Raw genomic sequence first — 18,224 nt, forward strand, 5'->3', positions numbered from 1 at the left:
CAATGGAGCTTTCTTGTGCTAGGAGATGCCTGGAGCGCTCCGCTGGTGGGCATTGATGAGGTGGCACTGTGGCAGTAAATGACATTATGCTGTACTGGTGGGCACTGATGTGAGGCACTGATGTGGTGATGCACTGGTTGGCACTGATGTGGCGATGCGCTGGTTGGCACTGATGTGGCGATGCGCTGGTTGGCACTGATGTGGCGATGCGCTGGTTGGCACTGATGTGGCGATGCGCTGGTTGGCACTGATGTGGCGATGCGCTGGTTGGCACTGATGTGGCGATGCGCTGGTTGGCACTGATGTGGCGATGCGCTGGTTGGCACTGATGTGATGTGCTGGTGAGATGCACTGATGTGGTGATGCGCTGGTGAGATGCACTGATGTGGTGATGCGCTGGTGAGATGCACTGGTGAATTGGTGGGCATTGATGAGGTGGCACTGATGGGCTGCACTGTTGGGCACTGATAGACACCAACGAGGTGGCACTGATGGACACTAATGAGGTGGCACTGATGGGCTGCACTGGTGGGCACTGATGTGACACTGACAGGGTGCACCCCACCTCTCCACCCTAAACAATTATCTCCTCCCCACCTCTCCACCCTAGGTTTTTTGAGATGAGGGGAAAAAAAAAATCGGCCTAAAATATCGGCCGCAAAAATCGGCCACACATATTGGCCATCGGCCGCCCCGATTTCCAAATATCGGCATCGGCCAGAGAAAAACCCATATAGGTCTACCTCTAACATGAACTCACCAATAATATGGTGCTTAAACAAATGGTTTCAACGCTCATCTATGCTGGGAATGCTGTGACCGCAGAACAACCCCCTCCAAATGAAGATGAGAACCGGGGGACACCAGGACCGGGCGGTAGCCACAACTAAAGCACAGGTGTCGGGGTATAGAGGATATGACAATGAATATTAAACTACTTCAATTAAGATTGGGATATGCTATAGTATTAGGCCCCATACTCACATATCAGCTAATAAGCCGCCACTACTATGCGTGTCACCTTAAAGTGGTTGTAAACCCTCCCCCGCAACTTTATCCCATGTAAATTGTCATAACCCTAATGAACACTGCTTGTAGAAATATCCTTACTTGCTTAGTATTGTTGTAATCCTTTTTTTTTTAAAGAATGACGTCACTGGAGCATGCCCAGATCTCCCCTTATTTACGGCACACTCTGCTTGCTTGTCTGTCTGTTAGGACTTTCTATGGCACAACAGTGAAATCCCACGAGACTGCATAATCACTCAGAGCTTCCTCCTACACCCCATGTGACCATGTGACATCAAATGGATTGTAAACCTGGGCATTAGACTGCATTACCACAGTCTTATCAGCTGAAGCTGATAAGACTGACATAGGCAAACACTAGATAATCGGCACAAGTAAATACTATGAAATTGAACAAGTGACTATGAGCAGGGAAGCAGGATTGCCATAGAAACATTGGATTGAGAAGGAGGCTTGGTTAACGGTACAGGAAGTGCTCAATGTATGGGCGGAAATGCACTCTTCTGTAGACTCAGAAAACATGACTTAAGATGGCACTGCCTTACCTCTGGAAACAAGTTTTTTTTTTTTTTTTAAGATACTTTAAACAGTAAGTAATATGCAATTTGGGCTGGATTACAGTGGCTATAGATTGATAATTACTTAAAGGCGGGAGTTCACCCATAAAACAATTTTCCCCTTAGATGGATGCTCATTTTGTCTAGGGGAATCGGCTAGTTGTTTTAAAATATGAGCTGTACTTACCGTTTTCGAGATGCATCTTCTCCGTCGCTTCCGGGTATGGGTCTTCGGGAGCGGGCGTTCCTTCTTGATTGACAGTCTTCCGAGAGGCTTCCGACGGTCGCATCCATCGCGTCACTAGTAGCCGAACGTCGGTGCGGCTCTATACTGCGCCTGCGCACCGACGTTCGGCTTCTTTCGGAAAATCGTGACGCGATGGATGCGACCGTTGGAAGCCTCTCGGAAGACTGTCAATCAAAATAGGAACGCCTAGTCCCGCAGCCCATACCCGGAAGCGGCGGAGAAGATGCATCTCGTAAACGGTAAGTACAGCTCATATTTTAAAACAACTAGCCGATTCCCCTAGACAAAATGAGCATCCATCTAAGGGGAAAATGTGTTATGTACGGGTGAACCCCCGCTTTAATATAATGGACTAAATGAAAAGAAGCATCAGAGTGGGAGAGTTTACTTCCTCTTTAAACCAGATGCTTTCCAATCTATAGAAAAAAACATTGGTCCTCCCATGGTCTTTAACCATGTAATGACACAACTTCGCCAAAAGCCTAGCCATATAAATAGAAAGAGGGGGGGGGGAGCTAGCAGGGCCCAAAATTCCCTGATTTGCTGGTCCAGGATAAGGAAATTCAGTCAGAATTATGTGCACATTCACAAAGAGTGTACAGGCATCTGGTACAAAAAGTGCTGGGTGAAGTACCTGGGTACTTTTTGTTTGTATCATCTTATTGGTTATCATTGCCTTTTAATATGCGTATACATTCTCCTAGTTTTCATGGCATCCCTGTTTACTCTGCTCCCCAGACAGTGGATGTTTAAACCTGCCGGTACCGAATGCCTGTACACTCTTTGAGCGTTTCCTCATTCTGGAGAAATGTCTAAAAAGTTACCTGCTTAGCTTTCTGCCATATGCTGTCTACTGTGGACTCATCGATAGCGGCAGTGCATACAAGTCTCTGGATATATGCGCCTACCAATACACAGCCCGCACACTTTAAAAATGCAAAGAGGGTGTTTTGTAGAAAACCTTTTTCTACTATGGATCTGGGTCTTCTGCCACGATTGGCTAAATTCAAAGAGGTTATTTAATTCTCCTGGAAAGGTGTTTGGAGACCGCTCTGAAGTCCTCCTTTGCGCTGGCAGGCCCTGCCCTACAACCTGCCATTGTCATCTTAGCAGTTGCTCAGACTATGGGCTGGAGAAATTAATAGGGAGCTCTCTCTTTTACTTTCAATATTCCTTTATCGTATCAAGGTAAATTGGTACAAAAATGGAGACTGAAACAGGTTCAAGCTATCAGTTGGTATCCAATGTTAACATAACAACAAAATTATCTGAGAGAAATAATGTCATTTGCACTATAGACAAGAGTAACGTAACTTAACTGTATCTTGCATGTTCATGGTTAATAGGTTATCGAAGGGAGAGGGGGAGGGGAAAGGGGGTCAGGCTAGTCACCAGTGTAAAGTATACATATATTAGTGATTCTTGGGTTGGTTTATATTACCTTAAATCTTAAACAACAGTTTTCAGATCTTGACTGTACATTTAGAGTTGCATAGCCATAGATTCCACTTATCTTTGAATGGTGTGACTGTGAGGTGACTGTGGTGACAGTTTTTCCATCTCCCATTGGTGGTTTAGGGTAAGGATGGCATCCAGAGGGGAAGGTGGATCAAGATTTTTCCACAATCTCGTGATTGTGAGTATTTCTGCTAGTAGAAGTTGTGTAGCCACTACTCGCATATTGGGTGGTAGGTCCTGGATAGTCAGGTGTAAGATTGCTCAGGGTTAGGATGTGATGACCACCTATGTCTGACAGTCAGGAGAAAATGTTGTTCCAAAACGACCTTCTTGATATGCAGGACCATAATAAATGGAACAATGTACCTTATTCTCCGCACTTTCTCCAGCATAGGGCTGTATGCGAAGGCTAAAACTTAGAGAGTTTTGAATGGAGTAAGATACCAGGAGTCCACTACTTTCTGGAATAGTTCCCAGTGATTCACGCACCTATTTGACGCATAAGCGATGGAGAAGGTTTTTTCCAATAGGCATCTGTAAAGGTCTTGCCTATGGTTGCCTGACATTTAGTGATGTTCGTGGTCTTTTGAAAAGGAGTCCTGAGTATTGAACAATTTATAGAATAGGGAGATCGCTTTTAATAGAGTTTCAGCTTCTTGGAGGAATGTAAGTATTGTGGCTGGTATTTCTAAGTACAAGGGTAGGGGGTGTTTATGAAGCAAAGTTCAAACTCGTAGGTAAGTAAAGTGTGCTAAAGGAGGTCGATTAAAGTGAGAGGAGAGGTGTTCAAATGTGTGTACGGCTATTCCCTGGTATGCGTCTTTCAGTATGGTAAGCCCTTGAGATTCCCATAGATTTAGGTCAATACAGGTTATAAAGTGGTAGAGTACCGATGGTGGGATAGGGAGTTTGCATAGTGACCCTTTAGATGGAGATGAAAGGGGAGTTTCTAACCACATCTTGATAGAGATTGGGATAAGGGAACAAGGAGGTGGGGTTCCTATCTTAAGCGCAATTAGGGTTGATTTATGATCTTTATGCAGAGCAGTCTTGGATTCCATGAGTGTCCATATTTTATGTTTGGGGGGTGTCCACCAATATTTAATTTGGCCTAGATTGCAGGCTTTGTAATAAGCTGTAACATTGGGGACGCCCATTCCACCATTCTTCCCATGCCTCATCATAATGTTGAGAGAGCATCTAGGGCAGTGGTTCTCAACCTTCTACTGCCGTGACCCCTTGATAAAAAATTCCCAAGTTGTGGGGACCCCTAACGGTAAAATAATTTTTGTAGCGTCAACACCCAAGGCAAGACAAATAATTTGCACACCCAACCCATGGACATTTAGCGCTCCCTGAGTCCCTTCCACTCGCCCAGTATTAAAACCCCTTATGGTACATTTTAGGATGTACCGCTCTTCTCTTTTATCCCTCTCCATCCTAATTTTTTTTTCCCCATCCTTCTCTCTAGACATCTTTCTTGTTTATTCTCTTATTCTTTCTCTCCCCTTTTCTTTGTTCCTTCCCCTCTTTTCTTCTCCCTTCCATGTATTCTATATTTGTATTCCTTCTCTTCTTGGTGGGGGGTGGGGGGAATGGGATGAGTGGCAGTGCTGGCGGGGAGTGTGGATGAGTGGCAGTGCGGGTGGGGGGTGGGATCAGTGGTTGTGCTGGAGGGAGTTCTGATCAGCCAACTTAGGTGCTCTCGATCAAGGTCATCTACTCATCTGAGAACTGTAGTGGAGACTTTTAATTGCAATTATAATCACAGGTAGTGTTACTCACTGTATCTCTGGCTTCACTGTGTCTGCAACATTGCTGAAATCAGGAGATGGGGTCTCCTCCATCCCCTCCCACTTCACATTCCTCACCAGTCAGCTGACCTCTAGTCTCTGCCCCTCAGCCATGCCGTGTACTAAATGGGCAGCTGCAAAGAGGCTGAGTGAGCAGCTGCGGGCTCCAGGAACAGCCCAGCTGGGTGGCCACAGGCTCCAGGGACAGCCCTGCTGGGTGGTCGCAAAAAGGCTGGGAGAGTGGTGCAGGCTTCAGGAACAGCCCAGGATTCGGTGACCCCTGGCAAATCATCATTCGACCCCCGAGGGGGTCCTGACCCCAACATTGAGAACCAATGATCTAGGGGGTTTGTGGTTCCAAATGTACTGTGTGAAGAGTTTTTAGACGAAGATGAGAAAAGTACGTGGCAGGGGCATTGTTAAAGCCTGGAATAGGTAGAGGCGTTTAGGTAGAAGTAACATTTTCAGGGTCGCTATTTTCCCTGCTGTTGAGAGTTCTTGGGTTCGTAGATGAGAGAGTTGTTGGGGTAGTAAATTCAGGAAAGGATTAAAATTGTATTTGTAAAGCTGTGAAGTATGTGGGGTCAGTTCAATGCCTAGAAATGATTGTGAGCGAGGGGACCAAAGAAAGGGAAATGTTCTTGATAAGGTCGACTGCAAAAAGGCCGGGATGTTAATACCTAGGATTTGGGACTTTGTGGCATTCAATTTGCAGTAGGATACGGCACTGAACTTGTCTAGTATATTTTGTGTCTTGTGTAGTGATGTCTTGGGGTTGGAAAGTATGAGCATGACATTATACGCAAATAGACTTATTTTGTGTTAATTTCCTGCTATAAAAATGCCTGTGATGTCAGGGTGGGATCTAATGCTCTCTGCTAGTGGTTCCATCAGAAGTGTAAAAATTATAGGCGATAGAGGACATCCTTGCCTAGTTCCATTTGTTATTCATATTGGTTTGGAAGTGATCCTCGAAGTTAGAATGGTGGCTGAGGGGGTGAAGTATAGGCATACAATAGCGGGATAGGGGGTGAGTAAGAGCAGCTATTTTGTGCTTAAGCTGTTTCGCTTTGACTTTTTTAGCCAACCAAGCTCCTGCTTTGTTAGGCAGGCCATAATAGTTAGTTAGCTTTGAAATATTTTAGGAAGTTTTTAAATTTATAAAGAAGCAGGGATCTTAATTTTTGTCTCTCGAAGATTATCCTTTGTTAAACGGGGAGTAGGATTGGTTTTATTATCTCGCTCTTTTGAGGCTATAGAGTGGAGCAGGTCTTCAATCTGCCTCATCCTTTGTTTCTTGGTATATGAAGCTAATTTAATTAGTATCCCCCTCATATATGCCTTATAGGTATTCCATAAAGTATATTTACTATTTTCCGTAGTATCATTATACATAAAGAAATTATGATGATCTTGCACAATCTTTTGGTACAATTGCTTGTTCTCCAAGAGGGAGGCGTTCAGTCTCCAGAGTGGGGGGGGGGGGAGGATATCATGAAGTTTGTCATCAAGTTCTACTGTGATCTGAGCATGGTCTTACCAAAAAATTATACCAATGTCAGCGTGGAGAACATTTTGTAAAGACATTTTTATCAGTTTAGAAAAAGTCAATGCAAGAATATGAATAGTGGGCTGCAGATAGAAAGGTAAAGTCCTTCTCAGCCCTGTGGAAACCGCGCCAGTTGTCATATAACTCATGCTTGTGGAGTAATGGGGCAATGGAGTGTTCAGGTCTCCTTGTGGAGGTGGTAGAGTCCATGGCAGGATTGTATTGAAGTCTCCACCGACGATCAGGGTGCCTTGATTTTCTTCCAGGGCCTTGGCAAGTAGTGCGGCTAGGAATCTCCTCTGTTTTGTGTTTGGGGCATAAAGGTTGACTAGTGTGAAAGCCATTTGTTTCAGTTCACAAATGAGGATGATGTATTGTCCCTGGGGATCCAGAATGGTGCGAATGTGGTGAAAAACAACAGAGTCCCGGATGGCAATAAAAACTCTGCAAGCCTTTTTGGGGCCATTGGCCAAGTATAGATGAGGGATGACCATTGAATGACCATTCATTTGAAATTAGGCAGTATTAGCAGTAGCTGCTCACATCATGGGTTTTTTTGTGAAAAGGTCGCCCACACCAGAGGGCACTTGGTGCGCAAGAGATATTTTTTTTGCTAAAGTTCAAAATAACAGGTCTATATATTTAAACATCCAGATTCTCTTTCAAAGTAGACAAAATGTCTGTGCTGTGTGTGTGTAACTTGCAAATTCTTTCTTTGAACTTTGAAAAACCTATAAGGATACAAAAATTTTACTGATTTTCAGTATAAATCCTATCACTAAAATGTAATCAAAACGCTAACATATTGTAATTTCTGACGTTATTGTCATTAATTTTAAATCTACAGCTTTTGTTAGGATTATCTTGTGAACCTGTCCTGAAGATCCCTGTTCAGGCACTTTCTGTTAAAGGTTGACAGTGGTCTTTCCCTGTTTCCCGTTTGCTTTTTTTATATTGTCACTCTGCCGCAAAAGTGGTTTCAATACAAGTTCATTGTTCTCACTGCTAGAAAACCCACCTTTTAAGCCCAGTACACAAAGGCAGTATTATGGTCGCTTCAATGGAAACCGGCCAACATTTGGACTTTGTGTACTTCAGCCGGTGCTACAGAAGCCGGATGTTTGGCCGGCTTTTGTTTAACCACTTACCCCCCGGACCATATTGCTGCCCAAAGACCAGAGTACTTTTTGCGATTCGGGACTGCGTCGCTTTAACAGACAATTGCGCGGTCGTGCGACGTGGCTCCCAAACAAAATTGGCGTCCTTTTTTTCCCACAAATAGAGCTTTCTTTTGGTGGTATTTGATCACCTCTGCGGTTTTTATTTTTTGCGCTATAAACAAAAATAGAACGACAATTTTGAAAAAAATGAATATTTTTTACTTTTTGCTGTAATAAATATCCCCCAAAAATATATAAAAAAACATTTTTTTTCCTCAGTTTAGGCCGATACGTATTCTTCTACATATTTTTCGTAAAAAAAAATCGCAATAAGCGTTTATTGATTGGTTTGCGCAAAAGTTATAGCGTTTACAAAATAGGGGGTATTTTTATGGCATTTTTATTAATATTTTTTTTACTAGTAATGGCGGCGATCAGCGATTTTTTTTTTGGTATTGCGACATTATGGCGGACACTTCGGACATTTTTGACACATTTTTGGGACCATTGGCATTTTTATAGCGATCAGTGCTATAAAAATGCATTAGATTACTATAAAAATGCCACTGGCAGTGAAGGGGTTAACACTAGGGGGCGGGGAAGGGGTTAAGTATGCCTGGGTGTGTTCTTACTGTGGGGGGGGGGGGGTGGCCTCACTAGGGGAAACACTGATCCTCGGTTCATACAGTGTATGAACCGAAGAAAAGCATTTCCCCTGCTGACAGGAACGAGAGCTGTGTGTTTACACACACAGCTCCCGTTCCCCGCTCTGTACCGAGCGATCGCGTGTGCCCGGCGGCGATCGCGCCCGCCGGGCACACGCACGGGAGTCGGGGGCGAGCGGGGGGCGCGTGCGCGCGCCTCCGGCGGCGCGCGTGCGCCCCTAGTGGCGGCTAAAGGGTAGGACGTCATAATACGTGATCTCGCCTAGGAGAGCCACCTTGTGGACGTATTATGACGGTGCGGCGACGGCAAGTAGTTAAGGGGCATGAACCAAAATAGGCATGTCCCCCTGTCAGAACACAATAAAATAGCAGGGGAGATTGTTAGTACAACGGCTCCAACCTTAGCTGTCAGTCTTTTCTCATTCAGCCTGTTGGGTTGAACAAAAAAATAAACTGCTTTACACATTTACACAAAACATGGCTGCAAAAAGGTTGATCAACTGATCAGCAACACTGAGATCCAAAAACGAATAGGAAAAAATTTGAAAATAAGCATTTTATTTAAAAATGTTTGTTAATGATACCCAGTGCTTTAACAAACCAACTGTAATTCATTTAGAGATGATTTTTACTTTAAAGTTTTTAATACATGTTGTAGACTATCTTTTTCTCTTTGTATTGAATCTTACTTCACTTTAACAGTTTTCTTATGGTATATGTTTTTGGTTTGAATTAAGTTTCATTGTTTTTCACATTTACATGTTTCACTTGTTTCCTACATCATACAACTGAGAACTAAAGACAGGTTGGTCTTATTAACTTTAATTTCACAGACTTGATGAAACTTGAAAGGTATCAATGTAATGTTTTTATTTCACTCAAGGCTCATCTTGAAAGAACAAAACAAGATTTTCTGGTTGTAAATTTCTTGTCTCGACATTTCACCTCCTGTCATTACCATTCATTATTAAGCTTTTCAAAGCAAATGAAGTGAAGATACATATTGTGCTTAATGTTCACTTCTTGACATAATGGTTAACATTTAAGCCCCTTTTCTTAGTTTGCTTTGTACACCTTCATAATGGTTGTGAAATTTGTTTGTTCTGTAAAGGTTTTGTGGCTTTAGTTGCAAAGAAACCAAATCTGGACAAATTGAGCCTCTTGCCATGGCTAGATACTTGCTAACAGGTGTCTTAAGACACACATATTGTCCTTTTTTTGTGCCATGTAGTGAAGATCATTATAAAGATCACATTCTAGCAGCAAACAATAAAACTTCAGCTTGTTTTTTCCTTGTCCCTGCTCTTTCACTGTCCCCTGCTGGAAATCTGTTAATATTAAGACTCTTGGTCCAGGAGACGTTGCTGAGAGCCAATCCGTGTGGTTTACAGTGACAGATCATTCTGGTTGGCAAAAGAGAGAATGTGAGAAAGGAGTGTTTTGGATACACTGTTTTGTTCCAATGTCTCTTGAGCTTTTATTTTTTTGATAGCAAATAGTATTGTCCGCATTGTTCCACAAGGTGTGTAGTTAAAAAAATAGGATTTTATTTAGTATATTTTGCCAAGGCTAGGGTTTGGGGCTAAAGTGCGTGAGTAACCTAAACTACTTCTTACTTTTTTATTTTTATTTTATCTTTGTATAGAGTAGGGGAGCGTTAAAACCACTGTCCATTTATTTTATTGCTGTCTACATCCCATTTGGGAGATTTCCCCTCACTTCCTGTTTTGGAAAGTCAACAGGAAATGAGAGAAAAAATCTCTGCAAAGTGAGGGTGATTATTTTTTGGGATGTTTGTCACCGGAGGAGGGGTCCTCATTGGAATAATCCCCCTCACCTCTTTTGTTGATATCTCTAAATTGTTTCATCTTTTGTGACAATGGTCCACAGTCAAGTGACAATGATAAATCTACTTGGCACAGCAATTAAAACATTACAGGAGTATTAGTCTTTCAAAAAGCTTTTGGCATACACTTTCAATTTTTGGATGCAATATTTAGTTAGCCAGTAATTTTGTCTTGTCTGTTTTGTTTTGGCTGAAAACTGACGGAATCCTCAAGTAGGATTCTGCAGGAATTTGTGATCACAGGAATATGGTACTGAAACTTGGACTTCTTCCTTTATTCCTGCACAGATTCCAGTGTCAACTCTTGCATTCTAAATGTAATGCAAGTGGGTGGCATTTTACAAGTTTTTAGGGTAGAATGCCCTTTTCTGTTACTTGAATGTAAAAAAATTCAAACAGAATTGGAGTGATTTTCTGAAAGAAAAATGTTTTTTAATTTGGAAGGAAGGAATGGGCCTGTGTTGATTTATGGTAGATCTCTTAACCTGTTTTTTACAAATGCAATAACCTTCAGCAATTTAATTAATTCTATTTAGTTATAGATTTCTCCTTTTTGCACATAGCTTCTTGTTGTGTTGTTAACTCTGTTCATGACATTAAGTTCTTCATTGTGGCTGGTGCATAAAAATTAACATCCTCTTGCATACAGTGGCACTTAAAGAATGTAAAACATTTGTCAACACAATAGTACTTATCCTAAAAACCTATATACCTTCTTTAGACTTTGTATTAAAGTCGCTTATGTCTTTAGACTCTTAAGGCTTACCACAATTTTGCATTTAAAAAAAGTTTTTTCTGTGGACACCTGTTTTTTTATCATATGTGTAAATGAGCCGTTAACATCTTTGTGTTCATGTTCACTACCTGTGTGTGTCACATGTCATTGTGATTGTCTCGGTAAAACAAAAATACTGTCTAAAAATGTTTCTCATGTGTATCTGCGTTTTTGCTTGTCCGTTGTACAAAGTGCCTTTTGTAAGATGCTAAAGCCTTCAAGCATGTGTAATCATGCTAAATCTGTATCTTCAAAATAAGTACAGTCTTGTAGCCATTTACAGGAGCACTACATTTGGTCGTGCAAAAAAAAAAAAAAAACATCCAATGTTAAAATATACACACAACAAAATATGGTGAAAAAGTATTCTTTTTATTTTTAATACATCAATTTTAAAGCACTTCAGTTAAAAAAAATTATGTAATGGATAATGGGACACCAACTCTACCACTTGTCTTCCACATAAAAAAGCAGACAAACTGTTTTAAAATAGACTATTATAGACAGTCCAACTCCAAGCTATTTAAACTTGAATGCTTATTAGATTTAAGCATATCAGGTGATGTGTAATGAGGGAGGGTGTGGCCTAACGAGATTAATACCCTATATCAAGGTGTGCATATTTATTAGGCAGCTTCTTTTCCTCAGGCAAATGGGCCAAAAAAGAGATTTAACTGACTTCAAAAAAGCCAAAAACGGTAAAACCGACATTGCTAAGAAATTGGACGTGATCACAGAACCATGAAATGTTTGTGTTGCAAATAGTCAACAGGGTCTCAAGAAACAGGTTGAGAAAAAAGAAAATGTGAGAAGAATATAACTTGAAGCTACTAATAACCCATGCTGTCATATTCTATAACTGCAACCTACCTGGAGTGCTCAGAAGTACAAGGTGTTCAGCACTCAGAGACCGGGCCAAATATTTATGGACTGATGAGATGAGAGTGACTCATGACAGACCAGATGGAAGGGCCTGTGGCTGGATTAGTAACAGGCACATGGCTCCACTTTGACTCAGATGTTACTGGTATGGGCTGATATTATTAAAGATGAGATAGTTTGACCTTTTTGGGTTGAAGATGGACTCAAAATCAACTCCCAAACCTACTGCCAGTTTTTAGAAGACACTTTCTTCAAGAAATGGTACAGGAAAAACTCTGCATCTTTCAAGAAGACCATGATCTTTATGCAGGACAATTCTCCATCACATGCATCAAAGTGCTCCACTGCGTGGCTAGCCAGTAAAGACCTCAACGATGAAAGAATAATGACATGGCCCCCTCCCTAACCTGACCTAATCCCTATTGATAACTAGTGGGATCTTCTTAAATGGGAGATTTACAGTGAAGGAAAACTGTGCACCTCTCTAAACAGTGTCTGGGTGGCTGTGTTTGCTGCTGCACAAAAAGTTGATCATCAACAGATCAAGAAACTGATAAGACTCAATGAATGGCTTATGACTGTTATTGAAAAGAAGTTGTCTATATTGGTCAGTGTTTTTTTTGTCTTTTTTTTAAATTTCAGAAATGTTGAGTACATTTTGAGTTTTTTATTCTCAACCACTTCAGTCCCGGAAGGTTTTATCCCCTTAATGACCAGAGCTTTTTTTGCAATTTGGCACTGCGCTTCTTTAACTTTGATTTGTGCGGTCATGCAGCGCTCTACCCAAACAAAATTTATGTCCTTTTTTTGGTAGAGTAGAGCTTTCTTTTGGTGGTATTTGATTACTACTGGAATAATTTTTTTTTTGCGATATAGCCAAAAAAGACCAAAAAATCTACATTTTTGTTATAAAAAATATCCAATAAACTCAATTTTTGTCATACATTTAGGCCAAAATGTATTCAGCCACATGTCTTTGGTAAAAAAAAAGTTTCAATAAGCTTATATTTATTGGTTTGTGCAAAGTTATAGCATCTACAAACTATGGTATATTTACTGGAATTTAGGTGGGGGGGGGGGACAAGATGTGGCCAGTGCGTAACCCCTAGTATCCTGCTACATACCTCTTACTGCCATCCATTTACCTCAAAATTCTGATTGGCAGATACACACCATTTACAACTAACAGGGGCTGCCTGTCAAACTGGCAAAATAGCCTTTTTGGTGGCCATCAAGTCTGTCAGATGTCTCTCTGAACTGTCTTTTGTAAAGGGTTTTTTTCACATACTTCACAAAGACATTATATATCACGCCCAAGACCATCCTTTCTTCCAAAGGTGGTTTCAGTGCTCCATCTCATTGAGGACGTTGTTCTGCCATTCTTGTTTCCTGCTCCTAAGCATCCAAAGGAAGTCTCTCTATATTGCTTGGACATATTCGGAGTCATTAAACTTTACCTTAAAGCTACTGCTTTCATTAGACAAATATATTCCATGTTTGTTCTTTCTCTGGGACCTTGCAAGGGGCACCCTGCTTTAAAATCCACCATTGAACAGTGGATAAGGAATTTGATTACAAGAGCCTATGCTCAAAAAACAAAATTTCCCCTTGTGCTGTTGCGTACACTCCAACAGATGCGTATACTCCAACAGATCCACGCCACTGGATCTGTTGGAGTATCCTGGGCCTCTAGGCACCAAGCTTCTGTTGCCCAACCCTCTATGGCAGCCACCTGGTCTTCTGTTCATACATTTTCAAAGTTTTACCAGGTGGATGTCCATTCTCTAGCAGATGCAGCTTTTCAGCCTCAAGGTTCTTGCTCTGAACTTTGGGTTTTTAACAGCACATTTCAGATTGCTTCTTTATTATCCATCCTTGTTTTCATTGCTTGATTTGCCTGTAATTTCCTCCCTAAACTCTTCTTGGAGTGGAGTAGGGTTATGGGGAAGCATCCTAAGGGGGTGCCCTCAAAAGCTTAGTGTCCAGTCGTCTGAAGGTACGAGTCTGTAACCCATGGTCTATAAATAACTTGTGCCCTGTATTTTTCTCCAAAATATGGAATTTACTGTTAAGTTAAATTCCTCTGTTTTGACTGCAGTAATTTATGCATAAAGTATACATGATTACATATGAGTGTATGCAGTAAATTTAAATACTGGCATCTAGATGGATGAAAGAAATGTATGCATGAAACCATAAATAAATAATATATACCGTGCATGCATTCAGTTTTACATTTTAACTATTAACTATGTATGTTTTGCATTTGATGGATAAAACAATGCATTCAACAGTGCAGTTATTTCATATTTATCAAAATAAATGTAAAACAATTGCTATTGTTACTAGTAAATAGAAGTGCGGGAGATATAATGAAAGACATACAGTATAAGATATGATGCACCCACACCTTCCTTTCCTTCTGAATATAATACATGAAATCTGTTTGTCTATTTGATTTATATTCAGATGTGTAGCATAATATACGTTTATTTTTTCTTCATTTATTTGACATCAGTGTTCATCTGGCAAGGAGACTTTTGCAGCTAGAAAGACTGAATTCTTCATTAACAAAAGACTTGGAGCAACAGAAAGAACAAACAGCAAAAGTTTCTTTGGAGGTAGGTGAGCTCATCACATCAAATACCTGTTCAGTCTGGAGTTACAATTTACAGTCTTTGCAGATGACATACTGTTATGTTGCATGCCTGCCTCAAATTTTTCAGCGTCTTCTGTTTGTAATGAAATATATATTTGCGATCAAAAGAAATATTGCCCTCCAGATATAACCCATATCTAGCATTTATAGAAAAAAATGTTACTTGATTAACCAGTTGTGTAACTGTATCCAGGTATTTTTAAATCTGCCCCATGCATATTTTTCTTTGTTCAGCAATTGGTTTTATGCTATCTAAATTTGGACAGAATGGCAAAATATCCCTAGCTGAATATACAAAATGTGTTAAACCCCTTGGAAGTTTTCATAATTTATTGTCCTAGAACATTAAATCACAGTGAGTTTAATCTGTTCAACAGAAATAGACTTTTCTCATGTCAAAGTGAAAACCGATATGTACACACTGTTTTAAAATTGTTGACAAAACGCATATACACAAAATAACTAATTGCATAAGTGTACACCTCCTCTAATGTGGCACACCTTTGCCATTATTATTATACAGGATTCATATAGTGCCAACAATTTGCGCAGCGTTTTACAACATGAGGGCAAACATTACAATACAATTCGATACAGGAGAAATCAGAGAGCCCTGCTTGTTAGAGATAACAATCTGGAAGGGAGGGTCAAGTGATACTAAAGGTAATAACTGTGGGGGATGAGCCGATGAAGAAAATGAAAGTACAGTTGTTAGGTGTGGGCAGGATTCGCTTCTCTGAAGAGAAGTTTTCAGGGATCGCCTAAAAGTAGATAGTTGAAGATAGTTGGACAGATATCACTGATGCAATCAGTTCTTTTCCAAAGTCACATACTTGGTTGAAAGGGGAGGCTACTAGTGTGTAGTCGAGGGGTTTTAAGTCTGAAGCTGTGCTGACCAAACCTCCAGGACACTGAGGCATGTCCCTTTATATAAATTGTATTCCCACATTACCTCCCTTACCCTTCTGTTTATTCTAACTTCTGGAGATAGATATATCCCCTAATTTTGGGCCTCCGTCATTTAACTTTCACCAACAGGCCCATCACCCCCATCCTCAGACAGCAGCAAAAATCCACACAATCTCCTGAGATAGTCTCCTCGAATTAAAACAAATATGGAGAAGAGTGCATACCTCGTCAGCTAATAGTAAAATAATCAAACTAAATTACAAATGTCTGATGAGATGGTATATCACCCCAGACAAGGCTCATAAATATAAGAAGGAAGCCTCAGAGTTGTGCTGGCGAGGATGTAGACAGACCGGAGATATGGCGCATATATGGTGGCAATGTCCAAAAATTAAGTGGTTCTGGAGAAGGATTAGACAGTTAATCACTAAAATAACGGACATAGAGATTCCAGATGATCCATGGGGATGCTTTCACCAAAGGATCAGATTACCTATGAAACAATATCAAAAAAGTCTTTTACCCCATCTTTTAACAGCTGCTAAAAGTCTAATAGCCAGTCACTGGCAAGACAAGGAAAGTCCCCCCATTAAAGAATGGTGCAACAAAATAAACTCGATTCAAAACTTAGAATCCCTAAGGCTAAGTGACACAGATGGCTTAGAGGAATATGAAAAGACATGGTCAAAGTGGTCAGAGTTCAAACATTCCTTGGTATTTGCAGAGTTAATGGGTGCATAGGGCATAGGGTATGATTTTGTAAGATTATTTAGATATCCAGGGCGGGATACAATTTAAGAAAGCAACAAGATAGAAGATAAGACTGAATAGAAGATACAGAAAGGTAACTGGAGGTACAGGGGGAGGGGAGGGGGGTGGGGAGGGTAGGGGGGTTGAAGGGCCACAAAGGCACTAAAGGGTTAAAGTGTTATTAAAAAAAAAAAAATTCCTGCATTAGTAATTAATGTATCTATTTGCTCCTTGTGGATCTGGGAAAAAAGGAGTAAAACGAAGAACAACAAACAAAAAAAATATATATATATATATATATATACACGTACAAATAAAAACTACCACACATGATGCGAAACCAGAAGGAGATTTGTTGGGCAAATGAATGGCGAGAAAATCTCGCTACCTTCCTCCGGTAAATGGTTAAGTCTGAAGTGGGGAAAAAAAAAAAGAAAAAAAAAATCTCCTGAGATAGCCAATCACTATAAAAATACAATTTTTGCAACTTATGATGAGATTTTTACTGTGCAGATATCTTCTCCCCCACCTAACATTCCATTGCTACCTGGACATTTAATACATCTTTTTCCTAACAAATACTATTTTCACCCTCTTTCTCCATCCTACACTCTCTAACTTGCATCTTCATACTCTCACCTCTCCCATCCTCTAGAACTTCTCACCCCAATCTGCCTCACTATCTCCTACTCTAGATACCTTTAGGCGATCCCTGAAAACCCATCTCTTCAATGTAGCCCATCTTGCCTCAAACTTATAAACGTAACTTTTACTTTTTTTCATCAGCTCATCCCTAAAGTTATTACCTTTTATATCACTTGACCCTTCCTTTATCCTTGTATTGAATTGTATTGTAACTATACTGTCCCCTTGCATTTTGCTTCACAAGTCCGAGCCATGGAGCATGGCAAAAGCAAGCACTCACTTGAAATCTTCCCTACAGTTTAGCAGAAGGTACTGTACATGGGAGACTCTAAAATCGGATAGATAAAGGTTCTATGGTCTTATAAAACAAAAGATTTGCCTTTTGCCGATCAAACCGAAACCTTTTCCATTGCACCTCTCCCGGGCTCCAATGTTGCCTGGACTAGAAAGAAAAAACACCCAAGTGCAAGTCATCCGGCGACCCCCTTCGGTCGCAATTGGCCCCCCACACATTCCCCCCCACCCCTCTCCCCCAAGAGCAACCCCCCGTAATTTCACAATCCCCAGCAAGGCATATGCTCCACCCCACCCCCCCCCGTTCAAAGTAGATCCAAACGTCACGTAGCTATCGTGAGAGGGGGGGGACATTCAAGATCGTTCCAGGACCACCAAGGGCCGCATCCCCCGAAATTCATACCATCCGCATCCCCCACCAACATGGAAAGGTGGAGCACTGCCGTTCCGGGGGAGGGGGCGGGGGGCTGCGGCGGCAGCAAGGTGGCGGGAAAGCGTCCATCAGGGAGCAGAACAGGCATCACCCACAGGGGCCCCCCTCAGCCTGGATAGGGATACATTGCCGGTTCGGAGGGGGGGGGCTACCAGCGCCCGCAGAGCGACGGGGGACCGAACATGAGGACGCACTTCAGGTACCGTCCACGGGGGTCCCCTCCAGGTAAAGTGTCAGTTTCTCCCCCCATGGGCAAGGTCCGGCCGAGGTCTATTAAATGTAGGGACCCGGGGGATAGCGGTTGCACCACAAGGTGCACGTGGACCCGCAAGGATGGCATCCGGCATCTCAGGCAGTTCCACTCCTCCATCAGCAGCAAAACAATTTCTGTCTCAGTGGGGGAGAGGTTCAATTCGGGAAACGGTAGGCGTGGGGCGGGGCGGGGAAGCGGGGCAATCAATAGGAAAATGCGGCTCAAGGCCTACTCACGGTGGTCGCCTCCCGACTGGGCTCTGGATCTTCTCCTGCCTCTCTGCTGGTGAGGTTGGGCTGGAACTCAATAAATGGAGGGGC

The 18,224-nt window shown here is 41.7% G+C and overlaps 1 protein-coding gene across 1 annotated transcript in view; it reads left to right on the forward strand.

The window, feature by feature from the left end:
• Window positions 1-18,224, forward strand: part of PIBF1 (progesterone immunomodulatory binding factor 1) — a 217,681-nt gene that overhangs the window by 133,132 nt on the left and 66,325 nt on the right. Inside the window, exon 14 of the mRNA XM_040341371.1 lies at window positions 14,480-14,582. Within this exon, the coding sequence (XP_040197305.1) occupies window positions 14,480-14,582 (103 nt within the window). The remainder of the gene's footprint in view (window positions 1-14,479; window positions 14,583-18,224) is intronic.

This window comes from Rana temporaria, chromosome 2 (genome assembly GCF_905171775.1).
Source record: "Rana temporaria chromosome 2, aRanTem1.1, whole genome shotgun sequence".
NCBI lineage: Eukaryota > Metazoa > Chordata > Amphibia > Anura > Ranidae > Rana > Rana temporaria.